At 35.6% G+C, this 22,750-nt stretch overlaps 1 protein-coding gene across 4 annotated transcripts in view; it reads right to left on the bottom strand.

Moving 5' to 3' along the window:
* Positions 1–22,750, bottom strand: part of SLC25A21 (solute carrier family 25 member 21) — a 237,452-nt gene that overhangs the window by 46,969 nt on the left and 167,733 nt on the right. For 3 of the 4 annotated variants that reach the window (XM_032112696.1, XM_032112698.1, XM_032112697.1), the window contains one exon: positions 12,384–12,467. In XM_032112696.1, the coding sequence (XP_031968587.1) occupies positions 12,384–12,467 (84 nt within the window). Of the gene's footprint in view, positions 1–12,383; positions 12,468–22,750 lie in introns of those variants that run through there. The other variant, XM_032112700.1, reaches the window with a different exon arrangement.

Below are 22,750 nucleotides of genomic sequence, written 5' to 3'. Positions count from 1 at the left end.
GAGACCAAGCAGCACACCAGTCTTTAATAGCTTAAATAGCAGGACAACCCAGCAAACTGATGACAATCAAGGGAAAACCAATCCTTTTCGGTAGAAAGACAAAATTCCAAGCATTCCCTCACAGTAACTTAGAAAGACCTACTTTAAAAACTGCATTTTCCCAAACAGGATGCTGAGAAAACTTTCTTGCCACTGATTCCTTGCATTTTGCAACTTTCCCTATATTAAACTGCTCACTAGCCAATTTTTCACCTTTTACACAAATACAATTGTTCTCAGGAACATACTAAATAAATTTTCCCCCTTTTTTTTTATGTAACCCTAGGTAAAATTAATATTACAAAATTTTGAAGAAAGTCTAAGAAAATTGTTATTTGTACAAAAATACACTGTTATTTTTCTTGTTATGTTACAGCTTTGAAAAATTATTAATTACTTGCAACTATTAACATGAGTGGTCAGAGAAATTTTATTATTCCCAAAATAGTGACAACATATTTAATTTGCACAGGTGGTTTTAAAATGCAACTGAAAGTTTTGGTTTGCCCTTTTACATACTTCTTAAAGAAAACCTAAGTTAATTTGATACTTAAATTAAATTACCCATTTATTAAGAAAGTATGAAAAAAATGAGATGAAGTACTTTAATATGCTGTGACCCAATAAGTATAAGGAAATCCAAATATTAGGCAAGTATACTATTTTGTGTTTTCAAACACAAAGGCATATATGTGAGAATATTTTAAAATAAAATTTGAAATGCTAACTAGCTAGTAATTCACTTTTATCCACAAATTTAAGCCAGATTTAGTCTCCTAAATCACAGTGGCAATCAAAAGAATATATACTACCTATATAATAAATGGTAAATCAGACAGAAGACAGATGATATTTCCAAATAAAAGTGGTGTAGAAAATCAGCTCTTAAAATACCTAAGACATTTTTGATGAAGTATTTTATACAGAAAAATAGTTTAAGTAAGACATAAGTGGAATATATACTTTGTTGCAAGAAGGGTTTTGCAAATTAAAGAAGGTACATTTATCAAAATTAGACTTTTCTTAAATCAGGATATAAAGTTAGTTTATGTGGGATTCAAATGTCAGAAAATGAGTTTCATTAAGAAATCTTTTAATGGTAAGTAATCTGAGCCCCCATCTAGATTAGGAGGCAGCAGGAGTGTACAAACATTTATCCCAGCCATAGAGTTTAACTGCTACAGAGAACAGCAAAGAGATGTATTGGGTTTGGCTACCTGATGCCTACGATGCAGAGGTGTTTATTTATCACAGAAAAATTGCACTTGTCAGAATGAAATAAACCCTAAAAACTCATTCTGTACTTGAGACACCCAGCATATGATACAGCTACAAAACAGCATGTATGCAAGTTCAGGCAGAGCTAAAATACACAAAAATAGACAAACACTGAAGGCAAGCAATATAAAAAAAGTATCAAAATTGATCTTGTATTCATAACTGGAGCCAGTGCTGCATGGAAACTTCAGAAATTTACTACTAAGTGCCTGCTGGCTCACTGTGAAAGCAGCTCTCTGCACTGGATAGACAGAATGCAATGGTGCAGTTTATCTGTGCTTGTGTGCATGCATTCCTGTAAGGAGATGCAGCGTGCTAGACATGCACTACGCTTGATGGAGACATATTTGGAATTAAGTGAAACTATTTTTATCGCCTTAAAGTTAGTATTGATATTTATAGGGTAAAGAACCACAGCATGCTTTAAGTTGCATAAGCAAAGAACATGAAAACTAAAAAAACCCCAACCTCATATGTATTTGGAATTTTATTTTCTTTGACAAGGCCAATAACATAACAACATAACATAACGTAACAAGCAAAATAAAATATTTATTTTTCACAGTTTGATTCTCTGAGTCATATGGAATGCAACGTGCCCTGAACTATGAGTTAGCATTATACAGAAACACACTGTTCTAAAATATTTCCATACTCCATGCTAATTCCATTTTATCTTGTTTTATTTAAGACGCATTCCATGGAAAATCTATGTAACTGTCAAATATTCATAGCTATTTACTTTGTCTTTTTATTTTGATTTGGCACACTGTTTTGGAGGAATATTTTCTCCTCCATGGTCAAGCATGGATATTCTCAACATCTGGATTACGAAATTTCTTTCAGAATGTGAAGCATTATACACAGGAAGAATTGAACTTGGGTAAAGAACATTGCAAAGAGAAGAGGGGCTGGTGATAGTGTTAGGGATGAATGATCAGCCCACCTGGCACTTACTGCTGCCAACAGCAGCTCCATGGTTCAACAAAAAGAAGCCTGTCAGGGAAAGACGGACTTCCTAACAAAGATGCATTTTAGAAGTTTCTCATACAATGCTATTTTAACTTCCAACATTAAAAAAGAAAACAAAGTAATTTATTAGGAAAAAAAAATGGAAGATACCTCCACTTTTAATAATACAAAATTGTTACTAAAGCTATTGTAGTAATATATAGTTAACCTACCCTGAGAAGAAGAAAACTATGAGTACTCAAAAAATTCTACCTATTCTAATAGCTTGTCATAGTCTTACTACATCTTTGTAATTTACAGATAAAATAATGAGCAAATGTATATAATGTAAAGCTCAGTTAGTTCTTAAGTGAAAATGTTTATCACTGAATAAAGTACTTGATTTGGCATAGAATCTTGATCTGCATTTTTAGAGGTGTAAAAATTTTAGTTGTTCGAATCAATCTAAATTACATATAAATAAAAAATTGTGGACAATAATAATTAAAAGGATTGTCATAAAAGGGACTAAGATGTGTTTTCTGATGTAGCCAGTGAAGAAATTAATTTAAATAAGGTAAAGACATGCAGATTAGACAGAGATATAATAGCACCATTATAAAAAAGTATGAGATACAGTCTAAGAAATATGTTAAGTGTAAGTTGTTTGGTTACTTAGGTCAGGACATGAAAAAATTAATGAGAATTTTTTCTCTCATCCACTTCAAACTTCAACTTAGAAACTTTTATTTGAAAAACAAAGTTTTTGACATAAAACACTGTTGCTCATTTTCACAGCCATGCTTTCTATAACTAAAATAAAAATGCTTTACTTTGCATTTTATGCTGTCTGCCAGGTATTTCCTGTGAACATCCCATCTAAAATCTCTTGGTTCTAGTAACTAAAGTCTGTAAAGAAAATCCTGGCAGAAGTGTAGTTTAAGCTTCACGAGCAGCCATTTTAAACAGAAAGCTGGTTTTGTTGTGTTGACAATCACATTTTAAACTGATTCCTTCCAGATGAAAAGATGCTATTTCAAACAATGTAATAAAAGTGTGAAGTCAGCTGCTCTAAGGACATAAAAATGATTTATCTGTTCTCTGGTCACTGTTTTTTTTCCTTGATACGGTGGAATTTTTATTTTAAAGAAAGGGTTATCAAAAAATAGCTACCAGAAGCCCAAATTAGAGAGAAGTAAATAACCACTTGTCTTTTAAAGAAACACATCACATACCTGCAATTAATTTTGCAGCTCATGATGCCTCCACTACCGTGTTTATGAGAAGTTAAATGCAATGGCTAGATTTACATAACTGATAAATAGTTAATTCTTACAGCTGAATACTGACGATGTCATCATCAGATTTCAGACCTGTTTCCTTTGGTAAGAAAGAGGTTTCAGATAGATTTCAGGTCTTTTTATCTGCCTGTATCTGGGCATGACAGTCTTGCCCTAGCTCAGATTTGAGAGACAGCCCCCCCGCTCCATCTCTCCATCAGGGCTTGAATCAGTTTCTCACATCTTAAAAACAGGTTTCAATTCTGAAGACTTTAATGGCACTAGATATCATTTCAGAACAAGCAAGTTTTTAGGGACAGATCCCCAAAAAGCAGCATGATCCAAAAGTTAACTAAGCTTAATTAGGCATTTAACAGTAATTCCTGAAATCTTTGCTCAGGGGATATGCAGCCCTGGCTGTGGCTAAACTCTGAGGGGACTTGATTCCTGGCCTGAAAGATTCTCACTAGCTGAAATTTTTGTACAGCCCTAGGGGAGCCAAGGAAGCTGTGGAGAAGGACAGCACGTACAGCACAGCGTGTACGAGCTCTTCCCAGTTTTCTAACTCTAGGTGGCTCTCAGCTCAGCAGCTCCGAGGCACGGAGGTTTCAGGGCTCAGAGGCAGCACCATGCCCTGCCAGGTGAATGGTGCCAGGCAGAAATGTCACCATCAGGGCCCCTGATGACAATCAAACCTCTGCTTGGAGCACCAGGGAATGACGTAGTAGTTCACCTCTGTGAAACACTGCAGGGTCTCATGCTGAACCAGTTACTGAAGCAGGAGAAACTCATGGCCATTTTCCTGGGCTACCAAATTTGGCAGACATGTTCTTCACTTTCAGACAACATAAATGCATTCAGCAAATTTGATGATAAAGCATAGTATGGTATTCTCCACACACTAGACTTAATAGAATGTTTATTATAAGCACAATTATTACATTGATCTATTTAAACATGATGTTTGAAACCATCAGGAACCTAATGTGGCAAAATGACAAATATTTTTGAGTGTTAAAATAGTAAGGACTAAAAAATTTAGTTCCATTGATCTTCCAAGTAGATAGATTAAAATGGATTGCAAACAATTCTTGTAGGTATCTTTTTACTTCTTTAATATAAGCATCTTAAGATGGAGTGATCTGATCTAGGGAGCTATTGCTATAAATATTAATGCTATAATGAGTTCTATTTATGTTATAGTATTAGAAAAGAGAGACACTTAAGAAATCATATCTTTACAGTTAAAACTATATGATTATGAAAATATCTGGAAAAAAAACCCAACTTGAACCTTTAAAAAGTGCAGATCAGTCACCCAATGTGAGTGTACCTCCAGTGGCCTTAGCAAATGATAACAATTAACACCAGTTAACGTTTGGCCCGTTTACTTCTAAGATGCTTTTAAGGTTTACATGATTTTATTGTGTTTTGTTCCTATGGGAAATAAATAAGCATGTGTTTCATCTTTAAAGCACGATTCTCAGAAGTGATTCTCTTTAAAAGAGTGTTCTTGTTTACTGCGTTGCCATATATACCAGATTAAATTTTGCAAGTAAAATGTGTGTCCGTGAGTAATAAAAATGTGGTTAGTCAAATGCTACCCTTAGTTACACCACTACAATTTCACTGTATTTCAGACAGCTACACACACAAAGTTTTTCACATTCCAAAGCCATTTTTTATGTTTTCAAGTGTTAACATATGAAGATGGGGGTAGGGAACCTGCAGTCAGGAGCAGAGAATTCCTGCCTGAATGGGATGATGAAAACCTCATGACAGTAACATCAGTAAATACTGCTGACTCTGGAGACAGTCCCGTCCATGGAGCAGGGAGCTAGCCTTGCACTCAGGATATCCAGCTACAGGCCTAAACGTGACACTACATCCATGCATGCCTTCAGAAAACTACTTCATAAAGTGAGCTGTTGAGTAAGTCTTCAGACCATTTCTGAACTAGAAACCTGTATCAAATAATGCAATTTTATGTCCAATGCATATGTTCCTCAGAGCTTTGGTATTAACATGCTACCATGGGCCAAATAAGCAACACAGTATCAGGCTGCTCTGTGAGAACCACCTGTGTGCATGCTCCAGTCCAGATCTACTTGACTCCCTGACACTTTACACATGAACATCCCCATCTGTATGTTTGAGATAATGGTACTTCCTTCTTCTGTGAAGTGTTTTGAGACCTATTGGTTAAAAGAACAAGTATCATCTTTATTTTGTGACTCACTAGTGTTGCTAAAGCATCCAGCCACTTAGAATTGTTGGCACTGGATTAAGAACTGGTTATATACAAAAGAAAGCAGAATGCACATCACCTTCATATAAACACACAAAAGATGTCTCCTTTGTGGCCATATTTGATCTAAAACCTTGTGAGTATAATATAAATAAAAATGTTAAAGTAAATTATCAGGGAAAGTCTGTCAGTCAAATTTTATGCGTTCCTTTAATCTTGAAAAAGTAGTCTTTATGATTACTTTATTCAAGGCTATACCATCATTTAACTATAAGGCTCAGCACTCATTCAGAGTAAGATTAAAAATGATGGTTTTAAGACACAAGTCCAAATAAAGTAGAGACAATGAAATGAAACTGAAAACAGTAAGAACAGATATTGCACATAGGTCTATGCAGACCAGGGGGAGAGTAAGTGGCATAAGAACAGTTTTAGGGAAAGCAGATGTATTACTCTGCATATATATGTCATGGACTATGAAGAAGGAATTCTTGCTAATTACCCAGAAGAAATTCTGAAATTCTTTGATTGTGGAGCACCTAGTCTGTGCTAAGGCATCATTTTTCTTTTCACTGCAGATATATGAGACCAATTTCCACAGGGGCCCGTGGGTCCTGTCTTCCAAAATGCACAGGCATGAGGGCACTTGCTGAGGAGTGTTGTGTTAAAAAATAAATGTACTGATTAAACAGTTGATAAATTTAATTATGTACTATGAGAACTTGCTATGTCCCTACCTAAATTTTGCAAGCTCATGCTCCCTGAAAATATACAAATACTAGTTTTTCTAACACTGAGCATTTATTCTTTAAAGATATGTTAAGCAAGAACAAGGGTTCAAAAATTCAGCCTTAAGACTTTAATTTTTATTTATGAAAACCAGCAGATTTCACACAGGTTCACAGTTTAAGCCACTACACTGTCCTTTACCATTTCAATTAGAGTTCTCAATTCAACAACTTGTTATAAAACTAAATTGAGACTTTACATTTTGGATTATATTATTTCACACAGGAATGTGATAATTATTTCTGATACTCTACATTACAGGTTTTTAGTGAAGTCTGCAATAAACACAATAGTATGGGAAGAAGATGCCAATGTAGAATAATGTGATCCACAGAGTCTACAACATGACAGATGAAAAGAAGAAAAATTAGCGATATACTGTGAACTATGGGGATGCATCAGGACATTTACAGATAGACATTTTCTTGGTGTAGTGCTTTTTTTTTAGCAGCTTCAGGCTCACTTTAGCAAGGCTGTACAAGTATTATGAGTTTGTAAGTGTGAGACAGGCCAGTACGACTAGAGGAGAGACAGATCTAGGTATAGACTTTTTTCTCTTGAAGTACAAGTGCTAGCAGACTTTCTTCAGTGCTCAGGTGGAAGTTACTGCTCCTGTAGTGGAGGCAGAAGAGAAAAGGTACCTTCAGTTTGCAAGATCACAGTCTCTGAAACTGTCAGTGTAGGTGTCTACTTAGGTGTCTTAGTCTCTACTAAGAAATAAGATTCTTGAATATACCAAGCAATCATGGGTCCAAGTTCACTTCTGCTCCTCCTGGTCTGAAGTGCTAACAAGAAACTAAGAAGTGGGGCAGATAGCTCTGTGTGTGTGTGGGAAATACCATCTTTACAACTTCTGCTTGCCTCAGAGCACTGAAAGTAGAGCCTAAAGTCTGGTCTTTCAATACCACAAGAATTTATGCCTCCAGTAAGTGGAAATTAATCTCTCCTTTATAAATGCACGCTGGGAAAAAGGATTTTTGGAATGACTGACCACGTCACACTTTCCTGGCTGGAAATTTCATTTAAGGTTTCAGGTGCAGGATAGTATTTGTACCTTGTGCAACTCTCATTTGGGAGCAGGAATGGTCAGTGATGATGCTGGTGAGTGCCAGAGGCTAGTGCTCGCCTGCATGGCTGCCAGCTCTGCCAATCTCCTTCTCTGACCTGGTGGCATTTATCATCAGCAGAGTGTCTTCTGAAGGCAGCTGGGAGCGCCAGGCCTCAAGAGCACTGCTGCCAAGTCTCTCAAGCACTTGTTACCATGACAGACAGTTGATGGATAGAGGCAAGACAAAGGAGAGTGCTAGCAAATTCCTTAATTGATGCATGATTGCTGATATCACATAAACCAGGAGCCCTCCAGCTTCTGCATGTTTGCTGATGACTCTGCACTCATCCAGCTCCTGCTTAGTCTTGGCTTTTCTCCCACATACTCCACCCATAGCTGACAGGTTTTGTGCAGCTTTATAACCTAATCCTATTAACGTATGAGTCAGGGTGCTGCTTATTAAAAAAAACGGGGGTGTGGTCATACAGACAATTATAGGAACAAGAGAGTGGTAAGGTGGTGCTGAGAACAAGACAGGAATAATTATAAAGCTATTGGACTGTGTAAATGTGAAAGTAATTTCTCCTTCCCAAAGCAAATTAAACATAAATAATCAAATAACTCAGCAGAAGTAATGAAGTCTCAAATGACTGACAATTGTGTTTTGCACTTTCCCAGGACCATCTAGTTCTAAGAAAGGCTAACAAGCACTTTAAACTGTAACTTATTGAAGTGTTGAATTTTAAAACTGGAATCCAGGACACTGATATCCTTCCTATTTCAGGCAAGTTAACAAATTAATAAGAAAGTAACAGGTTTCTTGACTGAGTGCCTACCAAAAAAACCAACTATAACCCAGAAAATTTACTGTTAAAATTATGAGCCCATGAAAATCCAAGTTTATAAGAACAAAGTTGCTTACAGACTTGAAATAAAAGCATCCATCATTTTAATGCTGTAACTGCAGATTAAGACAGTGCAGATGGGCATAATTTTCCATTCTTAATATGAGACACAACACCATGTGTCTTTAATATAGATACAACATATACATTCAGCTAGAACATTGGTTTATTCTTACATTTCAAATTCCAACCAAAGTCACTGTCAAAAAAAAAAGCAAGTGAATACAAATGCAGTAAAGATCATGATGATATAAAAACTGTTCAGTTAACACAATCTAACCTCTTGTTTGTAGGATCTAAAGAGAATGAAAAGTTTTCTCTATTAATGGTTTGAATTAATCCTGTCTCCAAACATTTTCCCCAGTAAGCATCAGATTATTTTTATGTTGGCTATAAAGCTGTCACTCCTCAATAAACAGATATGCTCCTGGTGGGTTTACCTCACTGTCAAAGATCTGTCAATTCATGCATCATCTCATAAGTGAAACCAGAGAACCTTTACGGCATGGCTCCTAGCAAATCCAGCTGAGCAGAGGTTGCTCATCACCTGAGAGGATCTCCACCATAGCAGCTCCTGTGCAATTGGTAGTGACTGGATGCTCCCAAAACAAGTTCACAAAATTCCTGAAGTTAATAGTTCTGCCTCCTTTTAAAAGAAAGCTATGTGACCTTTAATGCTGTGTTCGACTGAGCCTTCGTTTAGTGAGTCTCAATTAAACTTTATGTTTTGTGACTCCCATTTTCTTGTAAGATAAGACTTCAAGGGATGGATCCTTCTTTGAAGAGTTTAATTCCCCATGAAGAAAATTTAATTCCAGCTAAAGAGTTATGCAAAGCTTGGGGGAAAGGAGTTTTTGTAGGACTTTTTCCTGTGGGGTTTTTTATTTTTTTTGGTCAAAAGATTTCTAGTGTTTTGTAAAGATAAAGGTGTAAAGATAAAGGAGTTTTCTGATTCTTTGCAATGGGCAGGGTTCTATTAGTGTTAGACTGAATTATTTCCTCTGTCCTTTTCTTTGTAATGAGGACAAAATCAGAGGGGTAGTTAAAGAATTCTGCTGTTTTTTGTGACGAAGAAGCTTTCCATGAAATTACCACACTGTTACTGTGATACTGTAGTAACATAATACTGGTTGATTTTCAGTAAGAGCCACTGCAGCAAATGAAACATTTGCATATGTGTTCATAAAAATAGATACTTCCTAGGCTGATTCTGCATACTTAACCTCAACATAACAAGGTCCAAAAGTTAAGGCAGTATGAAGAGTCTTGTCTGAACTGAGCTTTGACATTCTGGCTTACTGTAGTTGCTGCTACTGAAAAATGTAATTACAAATAAGCATAAGCAATATTCCCAAATGTAAACATTTTCAGGGACAGGCCATTAGTCACACTTCTTTTCCTACTGTGTTCCTTTATTTAGTTAGGATTTTTTTTTAGTCAATTTAACATAAAATCACAGATGACAAAAGGGAATTCAGAGTGCTGGAGAAAGATACCTAAACCCTTTTTAGTTTAGATTAGTTCTTTTCACTTTAGTTTATGACTAAATTCTTTATAGATTTAGATATTTACATATTTTCAGAAAATGTCACACACCATCAGTGGTGTTTCATATTGCCAGTATGAAATAAACATGGGGCATAAATGAGTTTCTTATACCCTCCTCACAGATTTACACACCTGAGCCTGAACACCTCATAAGCTGATTTTGTTTGCTTGGTATCTAAGCGTGAAGCCCTTTCTTGGAGCTCTATTCTGTATATTTTAGTGGTCACACAAGGAATGGGTTATCAGGATTAAAGGTTTCCACAAACTACAATAATTCACATTCCGCCCTCACTTCCTTCACAGTTGTCATAATCACAATGCTCCAGAAAACTGGACAACTTGTGCAGACAGGAATGGAAGACTCATGGAGTCAAACAGGTTTTTCAGGATTAACTGATTTCTTTCCTTATTTTTATCCAAAATTTAAGATTTTAGTTCATCTGAGATTTTTTATCTCATTTTTTTCCTAGTGCTTAGTACTGATGTCTGTTTAAATGTGAATTTTTGCCTCTGTCTAACTTCCTGGAGAAAAACAGGCATTCATGAAATTTGCTTTTTGGCTAGATAAGTATTGACTGCTTTTGAAACAGACAAGTACAACTCAGCATTAGCTCTTGCCCAACAGAAGTTTTGTGCAATCCACTGTTAAATTGTGATTTAAATATATAATATTTTCATGTTATCATCCTCTTCTTCCTGCTCACAGATTCATGACTTGATACAAACATTAAAAATATTCTGGTTTAATTCCAGTATCGGTACACAAGGATTCCGTAAGAAAAGAGCCAATGAATAATCAATTAACTTGGAAGCTGTCTCTTGATTTAGACTCTTTCTCCAGATACGAAAAATACCAGTGAGTTGGGATGAGATAAATACTGTTTTCCTGCTCACTGACTTAAATATTGAAACTAGTTTTCTACTTCAAAATAGTTATACATTATTGTAAATATTGATACTACAATAGTTTTCTTTCGAGAAGCAATACAAGTTAACATAAACTCAGCCCAGAAAACCTCAGGAGGCACAGATTATCATTTGTGTGGAATCTTTTTAGCTTTGAAGCTTCTTGATGTCTATTGTAGTGACAATACACAACATTATTCTTTCAACAAAAATGAATTTACAACTAATAAGGCCAGCTGTGAAAACTTCCTCTTTTGACACCTTAATGAAACTTCTTTGTATGTCCCTACTTCCTCATTTCAAACCATCTGGTTCTATATGGATGCACTTATGTAGTATAACTTAACTAAATCTCACTGCAGGAAAGAAAAGTGGTCTAGTTACTAATTTTCACTGCTCATCTCACCTCTGTCTTTCCAGTACAGCTTGTGGATGCAAGAAGTCTGCCTCATTGCATCTATGCTGCCTCCATACTCAGCATCTTTGCCACTAGACACAAGAACAGTTCAATTTTGGTGAATATATGGGTTGGACTCATGATCTCTAGCTTAGACTTGATGATCTCAGAGGTCTTTTCCAACCAAATTGTTTCTGTGATATATGGATAAAAAAACCCTGGGTTGCTATTGTATTAAAAAAGTTTATGGAAAGCCTGCCAGCTACTCAAAGCTGGGATTTACTAATTAGAGTTACCTTGATTAAAGGCTAGCTTCCAAAGAGCTCCTGTGGCTAACAGGCTTAACTTTAAGCATATGATTGATCCCATTACATTCACTGGCTTTAACTGGACTGCTCATAAAATTAAGCCTATATTTAAATGCCTTTCTGGATCAGAACCCCAGTCCTTTAGAGGAGCTCAGGCTCAGAGCAGTGGTACCTTATGACGCCAGTACGATTCAAATAACTAATGACCATAACTCTTTTTTCCATATTCTGTCAAACTGAAAAACTGTAGAATTTTGCTCACACAGGTCCTGGAAGCCTTGTCTACCACAGGTAACTGGGAATGCCAGTTCATCAGAGCTTGTAAACAAGTGATTCACTCAGCCTGAGCTAGTTCAGAAAAGCAGGACAAGAAGACACAAGAATGAAGCTACAGCAATACACTGATGCAGCCAGCCTGCTCCCAGCGCTGAAGCAGGGTTTGCACCAGCATCTCTATACAGCTGTGCATTCGTCAACATATTACAATAACCAAAATTGGCATTGTGAGTCTAATTTAGACTAATCAAGACTTTTCAAACTGTGCTCGTTATGTAAGAGTACGTTTGCCAAATTCTCGCAATTGTGAAAAAGAAAAGAGTGGAATATAAAGAGGATCTAATGTCTGGAAAATGGGTGATTAAGAAAGGTCACATAAAATTGACAATTATAAAAACATATACTCTTACCCTTCTCGTTGGAAAATAGTCCTAAAACAGTCCCCCAGGCTCTTGTAACTGGTTGGATCAGTTTTCCCTCTTTGAATTTGGAACCTAAAAAAAATACAATTTACATCACAGCATGAGAAGTCAGGGATTTTAAGTCACTTTTAACTTTCCAATTATTATATAAAAGGAGTTTTAAAGGGGTTTTTTTACGTCTCTGATTCATTATTATATACTGTTCCTGATACACTTATTAACACTGTTTTCATAGAAGCTGTTAAACCAAGGAAAAATAGAGCTTTAGTAGTAACTTTTTTTGTAGTTTATGGAACTCACAGTATAGCTATCACCTTTGACATTTACACCTCTTTCTAGTTGTTTGAAAAATAAGCTGTTAACCCTGTGCCTGATCCAAAGCCCATTGAAACTAATATGAGTGTTTGAATCAAACCCTGCTTTTGAAAATCTGAAATGGAATACTATCATGTATTGCTCTTTTTTATATTTGACACAATTACAATAAAAATCAAGCAGAGACATGATAAGATATTAGAGCACCATTCATTTTTCATAATTCAATAATAAGATGAACAATAAAAGCAAGCAATGAATTATTCTAATTAAAACCTTATTTCCTTTATTCACATTTGACAACAATAAAAATTTCAACATGAGGCTTGTGGCCTTGAAAGGAAAATCAAGATTATGATTTAAGATTGTAAACCTCTTATAGTTATGATTTATGGATAGCAAAAGTGAGTTTAACAAATGCCATTATTTTACTAAGTATCTCAGTTAGAGGATGCTATTTCTATCAGTTTTAAAACTGCAGCTGGCACATTGAAGTAAACAGAATGGAGATATTTAGATTAATTTTTAGCAACATAACGTCTTTTTAAACTGCTTATTACAAAATAGCACTAAAAAAATAAAAAGAATATTGCTGTTGGTAATTCCAGTCTAAAATAGCCTCACATCAGGCAATCACTATATTGGTTTTATCACTAGGTACAATAATAATTCTACACAATGGTTTCAAGGAATAATTCACATTACAGTCAAGTACACCACATGCCACAGGTACACTGCTGTTTTGAGAAACATCCATTGTTACTTATTCTGATCATGATACTGAATCTCATTTATATGAGATAACAAACCAAGGAGTTTTTAACTCAAGGTTAAACAGCAATTTTCTCCTGTCTCACAGAATTCAGTAGGGTCAAATCAACATTCGTATTGTGGCAAAAGGCATTCATTGTTTTGAACATCAGTATTTCTGTGCTAGCACATATAAAATTTTGTTCAATTTGAGGAAAAAAATTCTAGTGATGCAATTCTTTGGGCAATTATGAAGGCAAGCCCACACCTTCTTTGAAAACAGTGAGAAGGAAACACTGAGTGCCTCCGTAGTCCTAATAAAAGTAGTTCAGGCACATCTGGGATCTCTATCTGGGGCAACCTCTTTTATTAGCACAAGAACTTGCTGCCAAGTTGGCAGGGAGAAGAATGCTATTCAATAGGCTTACACTCAAATAAGAGCTGGTGCATAACATTTTGTCTGAAAAGATCCCTCGGGAAGGCTAATAGTTGAAAAAAATGCCTCAATGCCATCACACAAAGTCCAACAGCAATATCAGCTACAGAAGCTTTTACATTATGGCAGTCAAGCAAGCAAGCAAAATTATAACAGAATGTAGTTTCTATGCACATTTTAATATATTTAAGACTTGATTGTTTATACATCTCAGCTCAAAATCAAAGATGTGCTTCTTTTTCTTAAAGAAAACTTGCAAAAACTCACCAGTAACATCTTTTTCAAAGTATTTAAAAATAAAGTTTTCTAACCCAAACTCTTTTACTCGAGTTTCAAGGTTTGGCCTGCTTGCAAACTCAAAAAAATATCACTGTTTCTAAAACATCCTTTGAATAATGCACTTTGCTCTCTTTCACCCTTCAAATGCTCAGGAATGTCCTACCTGCATGTGTGTAAGGTTCTCCACTAAATCCTGCATGCACAACTGTTTGTAGAACTGGGGCTTTAATCCCAGTCACAGTGGATCTCAACAACATAGTGAACATATTTATAATTCTGTTTTACAGTTTACATGTTGGCAACTTCTCAACTAAATTTAAATAACTTAATAAAAATATGTCTTTGATAGCAGTAATGAAAATAATGCCATAAGAAATGCAATAATCCTGTAGGTAATTTTTGTTTAATCAGATGAAGGATAACTTCTTGCTAAAGAAGTTAAGTCAAAGAAGGTTTACATTTATTTCAGATTTTTGTTTTAATATAGATAAGACTTTAGTATTAAATGAGTCCATTTGTAACACTGAGTCACACAAATAACATATTCCTTCCTTTAGGGTTTTTGGATCCATTCCTTCCCTAGTAAATCTGTTTTATAGCTTTAACAGCAATTCTAAAATACATGCCAATTATGTGCTTCAACCTAGATCTGCGAATTGGGTTCTTTGATTCAGAATTGCTTGCCTCAATAAAATCATGTGTAACTTTTTAATGAACTAGCTAATTGATCACCAGCACTTGTTATAAGAAACTCAGGGAAGAGCTGAAAAAACACTTTGTTTGTTTTCCTGGAGACAGCAGCAGCAGCCTCTATTAGTAGTCTTAATAACACAGAAGAGCTAAAGCATTCCCTTAAAAAAAACCCCCAACCTGGCCTGTTTTTAATGATTGTTTCGAGGAATGAACACAACTGGGGGATATATAATGGCTTTCTCTGCTTCAAATCCATTCCTTTCTAAAAGCACTATAAAACCACTGAATTTCATGCATTTTTGAAAGTTGGAAGCCTGCCTTGTATCCTTTTAGCTTTTGCTAGACCAAAAAAGATAAATTCCCCTCTAAATACCATCAGAGCACTAATTTCTGATCTAATTTAAAATTTTGAAGTGTGATGGCAGGCAGCCCTCAGCGACATGCTGAACAGATATAGACATACGTGCAGAGATGCTGTTCCATGGCTGGGATGGACAACCTGCTACTCACTACCAGCATCCAACAAGTGTCAGAAGTCACTGGACACTCCAACACATGGTGTGTTTAATGCAAGCTATCACTTTAAAAATGAGCACCAAGCTAACTTTCCCCGCCTCTCATTTTCCTGCTTCTTGGCTTTCTGGGCAGAAGGTTGTGGAGCTGAGCACTCCCACCCTGAGAATGCTCACAGAGCTGTGGAAGGCAGTTTGCACCCCAGGTTACCTCTTCCTACCCGGAACCAGCCAAAGCATCTACTGCCTGCCGTCTTGGCTCCTTGCAGATCCCACATCCATCTTCCATGCCACAAGGGACCTCACAATCTCCTTTTCTGCCTTGTAGCAGCAGTCCAAAGGGCTTGGTCTTCCATGTCTCCTTTGAATGAACAGTACCTTTGCAGTAGCTTCCTTAGATATAAAAGTGTCCTGATATTGTTCAAGAAGAGAACATTGGTGTCCTTCTCTGCTGACTGCAGAAGACACATGGTTAGGATCTCTGTAAAAAGTGGGAATCATATAAAACTATTTGAGGTTTTGGGGTCTGTTCAAAAGGCATTGAAAACTGATGATCTAAAACAATGAAAATATTTTAACTTACCCACACTAATCAGCACTAAAACTTCTGCTTGTGAAATGAATAAACCTAAATTATTGTTGTTTTACTAGCATGAGAGAGAGCATTTTTTTATGGTTATAACACTCCTTGATCAATAAGTCTCAATGGGCTCTGCCTGAAATTCCATAATGTAGAAGGTGCTTGAGTTCTTTCACCAGTTCTCCAAACCACTTATCATTTAACAAGTGATCCATCATATTGTGGAGCAACGACTCTAAATAAATACATGCATCTGTTTCCAATGCCTAGCTCCTTACAGTTCTTGTTAGTTTTTTAACAGCCAGCATTTCATTCTGAGTTTAATAAAACCCTCAGTCCACATCATGCTTTTCTGACCCTATTCCTCTTGTGAAAGTTCTCTAAGTAGTCTTTTCTAATAGAATCAATATCTATAGAAGAACAAGTAGATGCATATGCTTTCAGGAAAAAATTCTCCCATATCTCTCAATAATTTGCTAAATTTTTCCTCATGTTTGCTGAATATCTCATGGAAGTTGTCTTGTGGATGTCTGTTATTACAGTATCCAGGTATTTAGTATTTAAAGCCCGTTTACCACAATCTTACCTAGAAATCCTGCCCCTTTTATTTACTAATCTGGGCTGGAGAAAGATTTCTAATTCATATTGACATTACTTAAGTCATTTTAAACTCTAAAAGGAAGAAATCAGTATTTTCATACCTAGATTGAAGCACATAATGAGCAGTTAAGTCCCAGTTATGTAGGACAACCACAACCTGATATGGAGCAGTCTAGACTCATCAAATTCTTGCCACTGGGTTTCCAAACCCTCATGCATAAATTCCAGAATTTCTTGCTGCTTTTATGCAGCACTGCTGACTAGTTTCTCAACCACAGAGTTCACAGGGAAAGAAAAACACTGACTCAGAGAACCAAGCTCTATACCAGGCTGCAGCGCTTGCCAATGAGTGGCAGCCTTAGCTGTATTTTCCTTCTCTGCACATCTTAGTAGGATTTTATCACACATTCTACTAGGTTTTGAATACAGCTCCTAATATTTCCATTCATGATTGGGGTTTATGCAGTACCAAAGCAAATAAACTTAGCTACTGACACATTTAGATGCTATAAAGAAGATAATTACATGTCATAACAAAATAAACAAAAATAGCTGGGTGACTTTAAATTAAAACAACTTTTAAATAAATGTATGGTCTTTGGAAAACTAAAACATGTATAGCTTTTTGCACTTTCAGTAATTCCCATGATTCCAGACACTCCTAACTGTAGTTACCCCACCAGCATAAGTTGATAAAAAATGTATAGTCGGAAGCTTTATATAAATATACATTATTTAACAGTTCACATGCTTATAATAAAAAAACCCCTGCATTAAATTTTAAAAGGATTTTGATTTGTTAAGTTAAACATTTATTCAGGTGTTACTAGGAGTGCTATCTACTGATGCTTAAATTTCATGCCAAACTTTGGACTGGAAAATGGACCTCAATAATATAATTTATTTCACTTTTTGGCTCAAGTTCTTTGAATTGCTTATGTTACTTACAGGATAATAACTAAGTTGAGAGTATAATTCTGCCACTTATTTTAACAGTAAATCATAGGAGCTGTTAAAGAGCTGAATATTACTTTTCAAAACAAAAAAAGCCTAATTATTTTAAGCAAAAGATAAAAGTTTTGCTACACAGAGGTCATATTTTGAGTGTTCTAGTATTGCTATGATGACTATTTAACTGTGAAGAGCATAAAAGAGTATAATAAAGTAGTAACATGAAGAACAGGTAAAGAACAGAACTTATTCCAGTCATTCTCCATACAGTTCGATTTTTGTAGTTGAATTTTCTTACAGTTCACATTTACTTTACAGAAATAAATCAGAAACATAGGTAGCAAAGTATTACAAAAAATTATTTCAAAATTCATCACAATTAATTTCATTTTGATGGAATTAATGATGCTTGTTAAGTTTATTCACCCCTTTAAATTTTGGCGGAATTTGTTGGGCTTTTTAATAAGAAAAAAAAATAGTAATAATGGAAATAATTGTAAAGATACCCTGAAAGCCTGCTCTGCAGAGTTGAATTTTATATCAGTTAGAACATCAACTATCAGCTATGACAGTAAAATAAAAAATTACCAAACACAAACTGATGATTTCTCACATTTACAAATGTGTTTATCAAACACTGCACCTCACAAATGTGTCCATTCCACACCTGATCTCCGCCTTATTGCAATCCAGGTCTGTTCTGTCCACTTGCTATCTGATTTGTACTTTGGCTCTGAGAAAAATACCTCAGAAATTGCCATGAGAAATAAGTAGGGCAAAAGGAGGAAACATCACCAGCAGATGTCTACATCTGAATAAGGGTACATTCATGGTAAAAGTTACAGCTAGATCAACAACAGACAACAATTTACACCAGAATTTAGATGGAACACATTGGCTGTTCTGATCAAACTGGACCCAGTAAGATCATCACTATATGCTGCCTCTTTTAGATTGGCTAAAAGCAATTTATCTAAAATCTCATAAAATACTTGGTCTGAACTCTTTCAGCCTCGATGATGAGAACTTACCGTGCATTGCTTGGTCTGAACTTATAATTTTTTGAAAATATTTTCCCTGAATCAACTGCATCATTGAATAGAGAAACAGCAAATTCTTAAACACGGCAAAACAGCTTAGGTGTTTCACTGATACTCTCAGGCAGTTGTCTGAATGCGAGTCTTAGACCAGAGAAAAGTACACTAATTAGAAGAAGAACTTCCTCTTTCCTGTACTTCCTATTCCTTTTATAGATGACTTTCCCCTCTCTCATGCTTTTATATTCAAGTCAGGCAGCATATCATTCCATCAAAAATATCAAAGGGAAAAGGAAGGCAGTACAATAAATATATTATTATTCATTTAATGTTTTAGACATTAAAGCTGTACTTTGTCAGCTACTAATTAAGAACTCTTCTGATTTTTTTCTCCTACATTAATTCTTCCATTGTGTGCATGGGACAAACATACAGTAGCTATAACATCAGAAGGAAATTTTTCTTTACATGTAGTTTCAGAAAATATTGATTAAAAAAACCCCTTGTAGTTTCTAGAAGCAGGTCACATTAATCCGTTTAACTGTTTAATGAAGATCTACCCTGGTAATATTGCAAAAGAATAACAAAAATAACTAGTCATAGCACTTACATATGAATAATTCCATGTTTTCCCAAGGAAGAAATTTAGCAGAAACTAACTTCAAACCATAAATATTTTAATAATCTAATTCCATCAATGACTCTGCGTGTGGAGGGGGAGTTCTAAACAACAACAACAAAATTAACGAAAACCAAAACTTCTTCATTCCACACTAAAAACCATTCAGAGAAACCTCATGAATGTGCAAGTTCCATTTTATTTCACAGATGAAAATACTGAGAACACTTGCATGTTTCACAACAAGGTGACAGTATGGATTGAGGCTCCAAGATGGGGTCCTCCCCACCTACTGCACAAACACAGCAAGAGCTGCCTGTCCTCAACCCCAGCCTCCAAGGCCTGTAATGCTCTTGTGTTTCCAAGGACCCAGATACAACTGGCAGCTGTGGGATTCCAAGAGCTCCTTGGGAAGTACCAGCCTTTCCTCATGGTTAAGGACTTGCAAACCGTCCACATTTTTATTATCCTTTAGAAATGGCTCCAGTGTTCTGTGTGAAAAGCCTATCCACGAATCCTGCCAGAGCAAGAACAAGCTCCACTGGCCCCTGTGCCAGTGGCATGGCTATGTCCAAGGTACAATTCTGTCACTGAAGCTTTGCTTTGGCTGCCTAGATACAAGTTCTGAGCACAGCATAAGATGACAGCAATGATCATAAAAGGGACAGCTATTTGAAAGATTACTCAGTATTTTGTGTGAAGGATTGTGCAACACATGTGACCTTAACACAGTAAGACCAGCCAGGATGTGCCAACTGTAAAAGCAAAAGGCAAATTTAAATACTACTTGTGTTTTCTATCTACATCTTCCTGTGTGTAAGGCACTTAGTTACACTGGTGAAAGGATCTACAGAAAAACAGCATTTTGTTTTTTACACTGATGGTTTATTTCTGAAACTTTTTAAATCTCTATTTCCTAAGTGAAAGAAACCCCCCAAAATCTATGGACTTTTTTGAGCCTTATCTAAATTGGAGAAAACATTCAAAATGGCACCACAAGGAATAATTTTGTATTGTCAGAGATGATGGAGCTATTTTTATGATTTTAAGTATGAATAGTCTGTCACTCATAGCCTAAGACATCAACAGAAGTCTGGTTTTCATTAGTTTTGGATAAAGTCATACATGTTTTCCTTCAAAACAGCTTATAGAGAAACAATGGACAAATTGATGAGGAATATAAACCAATGACTAGAAGACATTTCACAAGAAATCATATATTATATTACAATTATATTAAGACCCCAGTATGCAGTCTCAGTTTGGGGAAAAATGAGAACGTGGTTTGGCAGATTTCAGTGCGAAACATGTGCCTGCTTAAAAAGTGTCCAGGTTTTATCTCAGTTTAACTTCTATTACAAAAATGTATATCTTCTCTTGATCTCTTGCCGGACAGCAATTCTCGTGTCCTGTGACATTACCACGATCTATGACTCCTTACTGAGCTTCTGCAAATTAGAGCTGTTAAAAAATTTAAATGTAGGCATGAACATTTCACCTATCAATTAAGTGATACCAAGTTAGAGGAGTAATTTTTCTGCCTTTAAAAGGTAAGAGTATTCCCCGTTACTCCAAAGAGACACAAAGGCAAATCTCAACACACTTTTGTACAATAAAACACGTGTCTGATAAGCCAGAGAAAGGTTCCAAATGACCACTTACTACTGGTCATTACTGGACAATACCTGAAATACAAACAATAAGCACTGCTCTAAACCCCTTCCAATTTCAGAAAATGTAATAAGGATCTATATGCCACTGGAAAAAGTAATGTTCTTCTTCAACAATTTTTATAGAAAGGGCCAAGTACTTCTACACAGTTTTCTCAACAAAGCTTTGATTTGAGTGTCTGTTCTGGTAATCTCACAGCACTTCTTCTGAGAAGGCAGAAGAATTTTTGCGGCTTTCTGGCATGAAGATGTAGGGGGAGGATTTTTGGTGGGTTGTTCAATACTTTTCAGTATTCATTAATATTGTAAGTTCTTTGATGAGATCAATCCCATCACAGCTGAATGTATTCTGATTTTTTTTTTTTGGTATCAAAATGATTTAGCACCAAAAATTTTCAAACCACAACAAAACGTACATTACACTTACTCCCTATGGTCAAAGTAAGAAAGATAAAAAAAATATTTTTTCTCCCAAAGGAAAGAAATGGTCAAACACAGAAATCCAAATTCATTTTCAGTGGAAAATAGCCAAAATCAAATTATGAGTTGCTGAAAGAAGTGTTAGTTTTGCACTGGAAAATATTTGAAAGGGAAACAACTTCATTAATACATTGTGGCTGAGATTTTTAAAATACTGGAAAGGATACAACCTGACTTACTCTACTGAAAAGTACGGCTAAATGCCTTGCATTTGAAAATGTTAACTCACATGCCCTTTCCCATTAACAGACAAACCACTTTAAATTACTAATAGCTAATACACATAATATGGACATTACCTACTATGCATGTGCTGCTTCCATGAAAAGATTACTTTTTTCCTATTAAATTGTATGGCTAAGTGACAGAAAACATACAGACTTAAATGAGGAAAACAAGGAAATTCTGAGTTAAAGAGTGAAACTCAACTCTTATGCACCCAACTGTGCCCCAATACTACAGCTTATACGGAATTCATTATCAACCAGTGCTGAGTGATCTCAGCAATTCTTAACATACAGTAGGACACAACAAGGCAAGTTAAGGATGAAATTTCCTCTGAAGCACTATGACTTTCACTGCTGTGGTGACTTACACTAAAACTAGTGAAATATTGGAGCACTGCATTCTGCAATACTATTTATCAGAAATAGTGCACTTCCTTCTTTAAAAATCAAACCGAAAATGTATTCCCTTAACATTAAAAAAAGTTTTCTGTGTGTTCAAATTGTAGCTTGCCATTTTTTTCAGAGTCCACAGATACATAAACATACATTCAGGAAATTTTGGTGTAACACTAAAATTTATCCTAGTAAGCAATGAGAAACCTCTGATACCTATGAATATACCCTATTAATTCACTGTATGAAGATAATAAAAAAATAAAGGAAATGAGTTATCACAAATTCAATGCAGTGGAAAAACAACAGCTGTTTTCAGACTTCAGTAGATTAATTTTTATTTTTCTAGTAACACTATTAACAGTTAACAACAGAAACTAATGCTAAACAAAACTCAGGAGAATCTAGAATGCAGGTTGCACACTGAGGTCAGAAGAATAAGTTTGAATATTCAAAACTTGTTGAATCACAGTTGCTGCTATAAAAACATCAGGATACTTTTTTTTTTTGCAGAACCAAACAGCCCCACTCAATGAGATTACTTTTCTTGTTTGTAAATACATTTTTAAAACTACCAAAGTTCAAGTACTTGACATCCCAGTTTAAAACAATAGAAAGTAAGACTTAATGCTGTAATGGAAACACTAACAGGGTCTTGACAAAAGCCATGTAAGGCTGCACCTTTATATCACAACAAACTCTTCCAGCTGAGAAAACTCACTCATTACCCAGGATGGTGTGGAAAAAAGATCATTATTGCTTCAGGAAAGACAGTTGCTTGAAAATTGGCATAAAGTGGTGAAAATTGTAAAG

This window comes from Corvus moneduloides, chromosome 6 (assembly GCF_009650955.1).
Source record: "Corvus moneduloides isolate bCorMon1 chromosome 6, bCorMon1.pri, whole genome shotgun sequence".
Taxonomy (NCBI): domain Eukaryota; kingdom Metazoa; phylum Chordata; class Aves; order Passeriformes; family Corvidae; genus Corvus; species Corvus moneduloides.
Note: the sequence above shows the minus strand (reverse complement) of the source record. Positions and strands in the feature narration are given on the sequence as shown.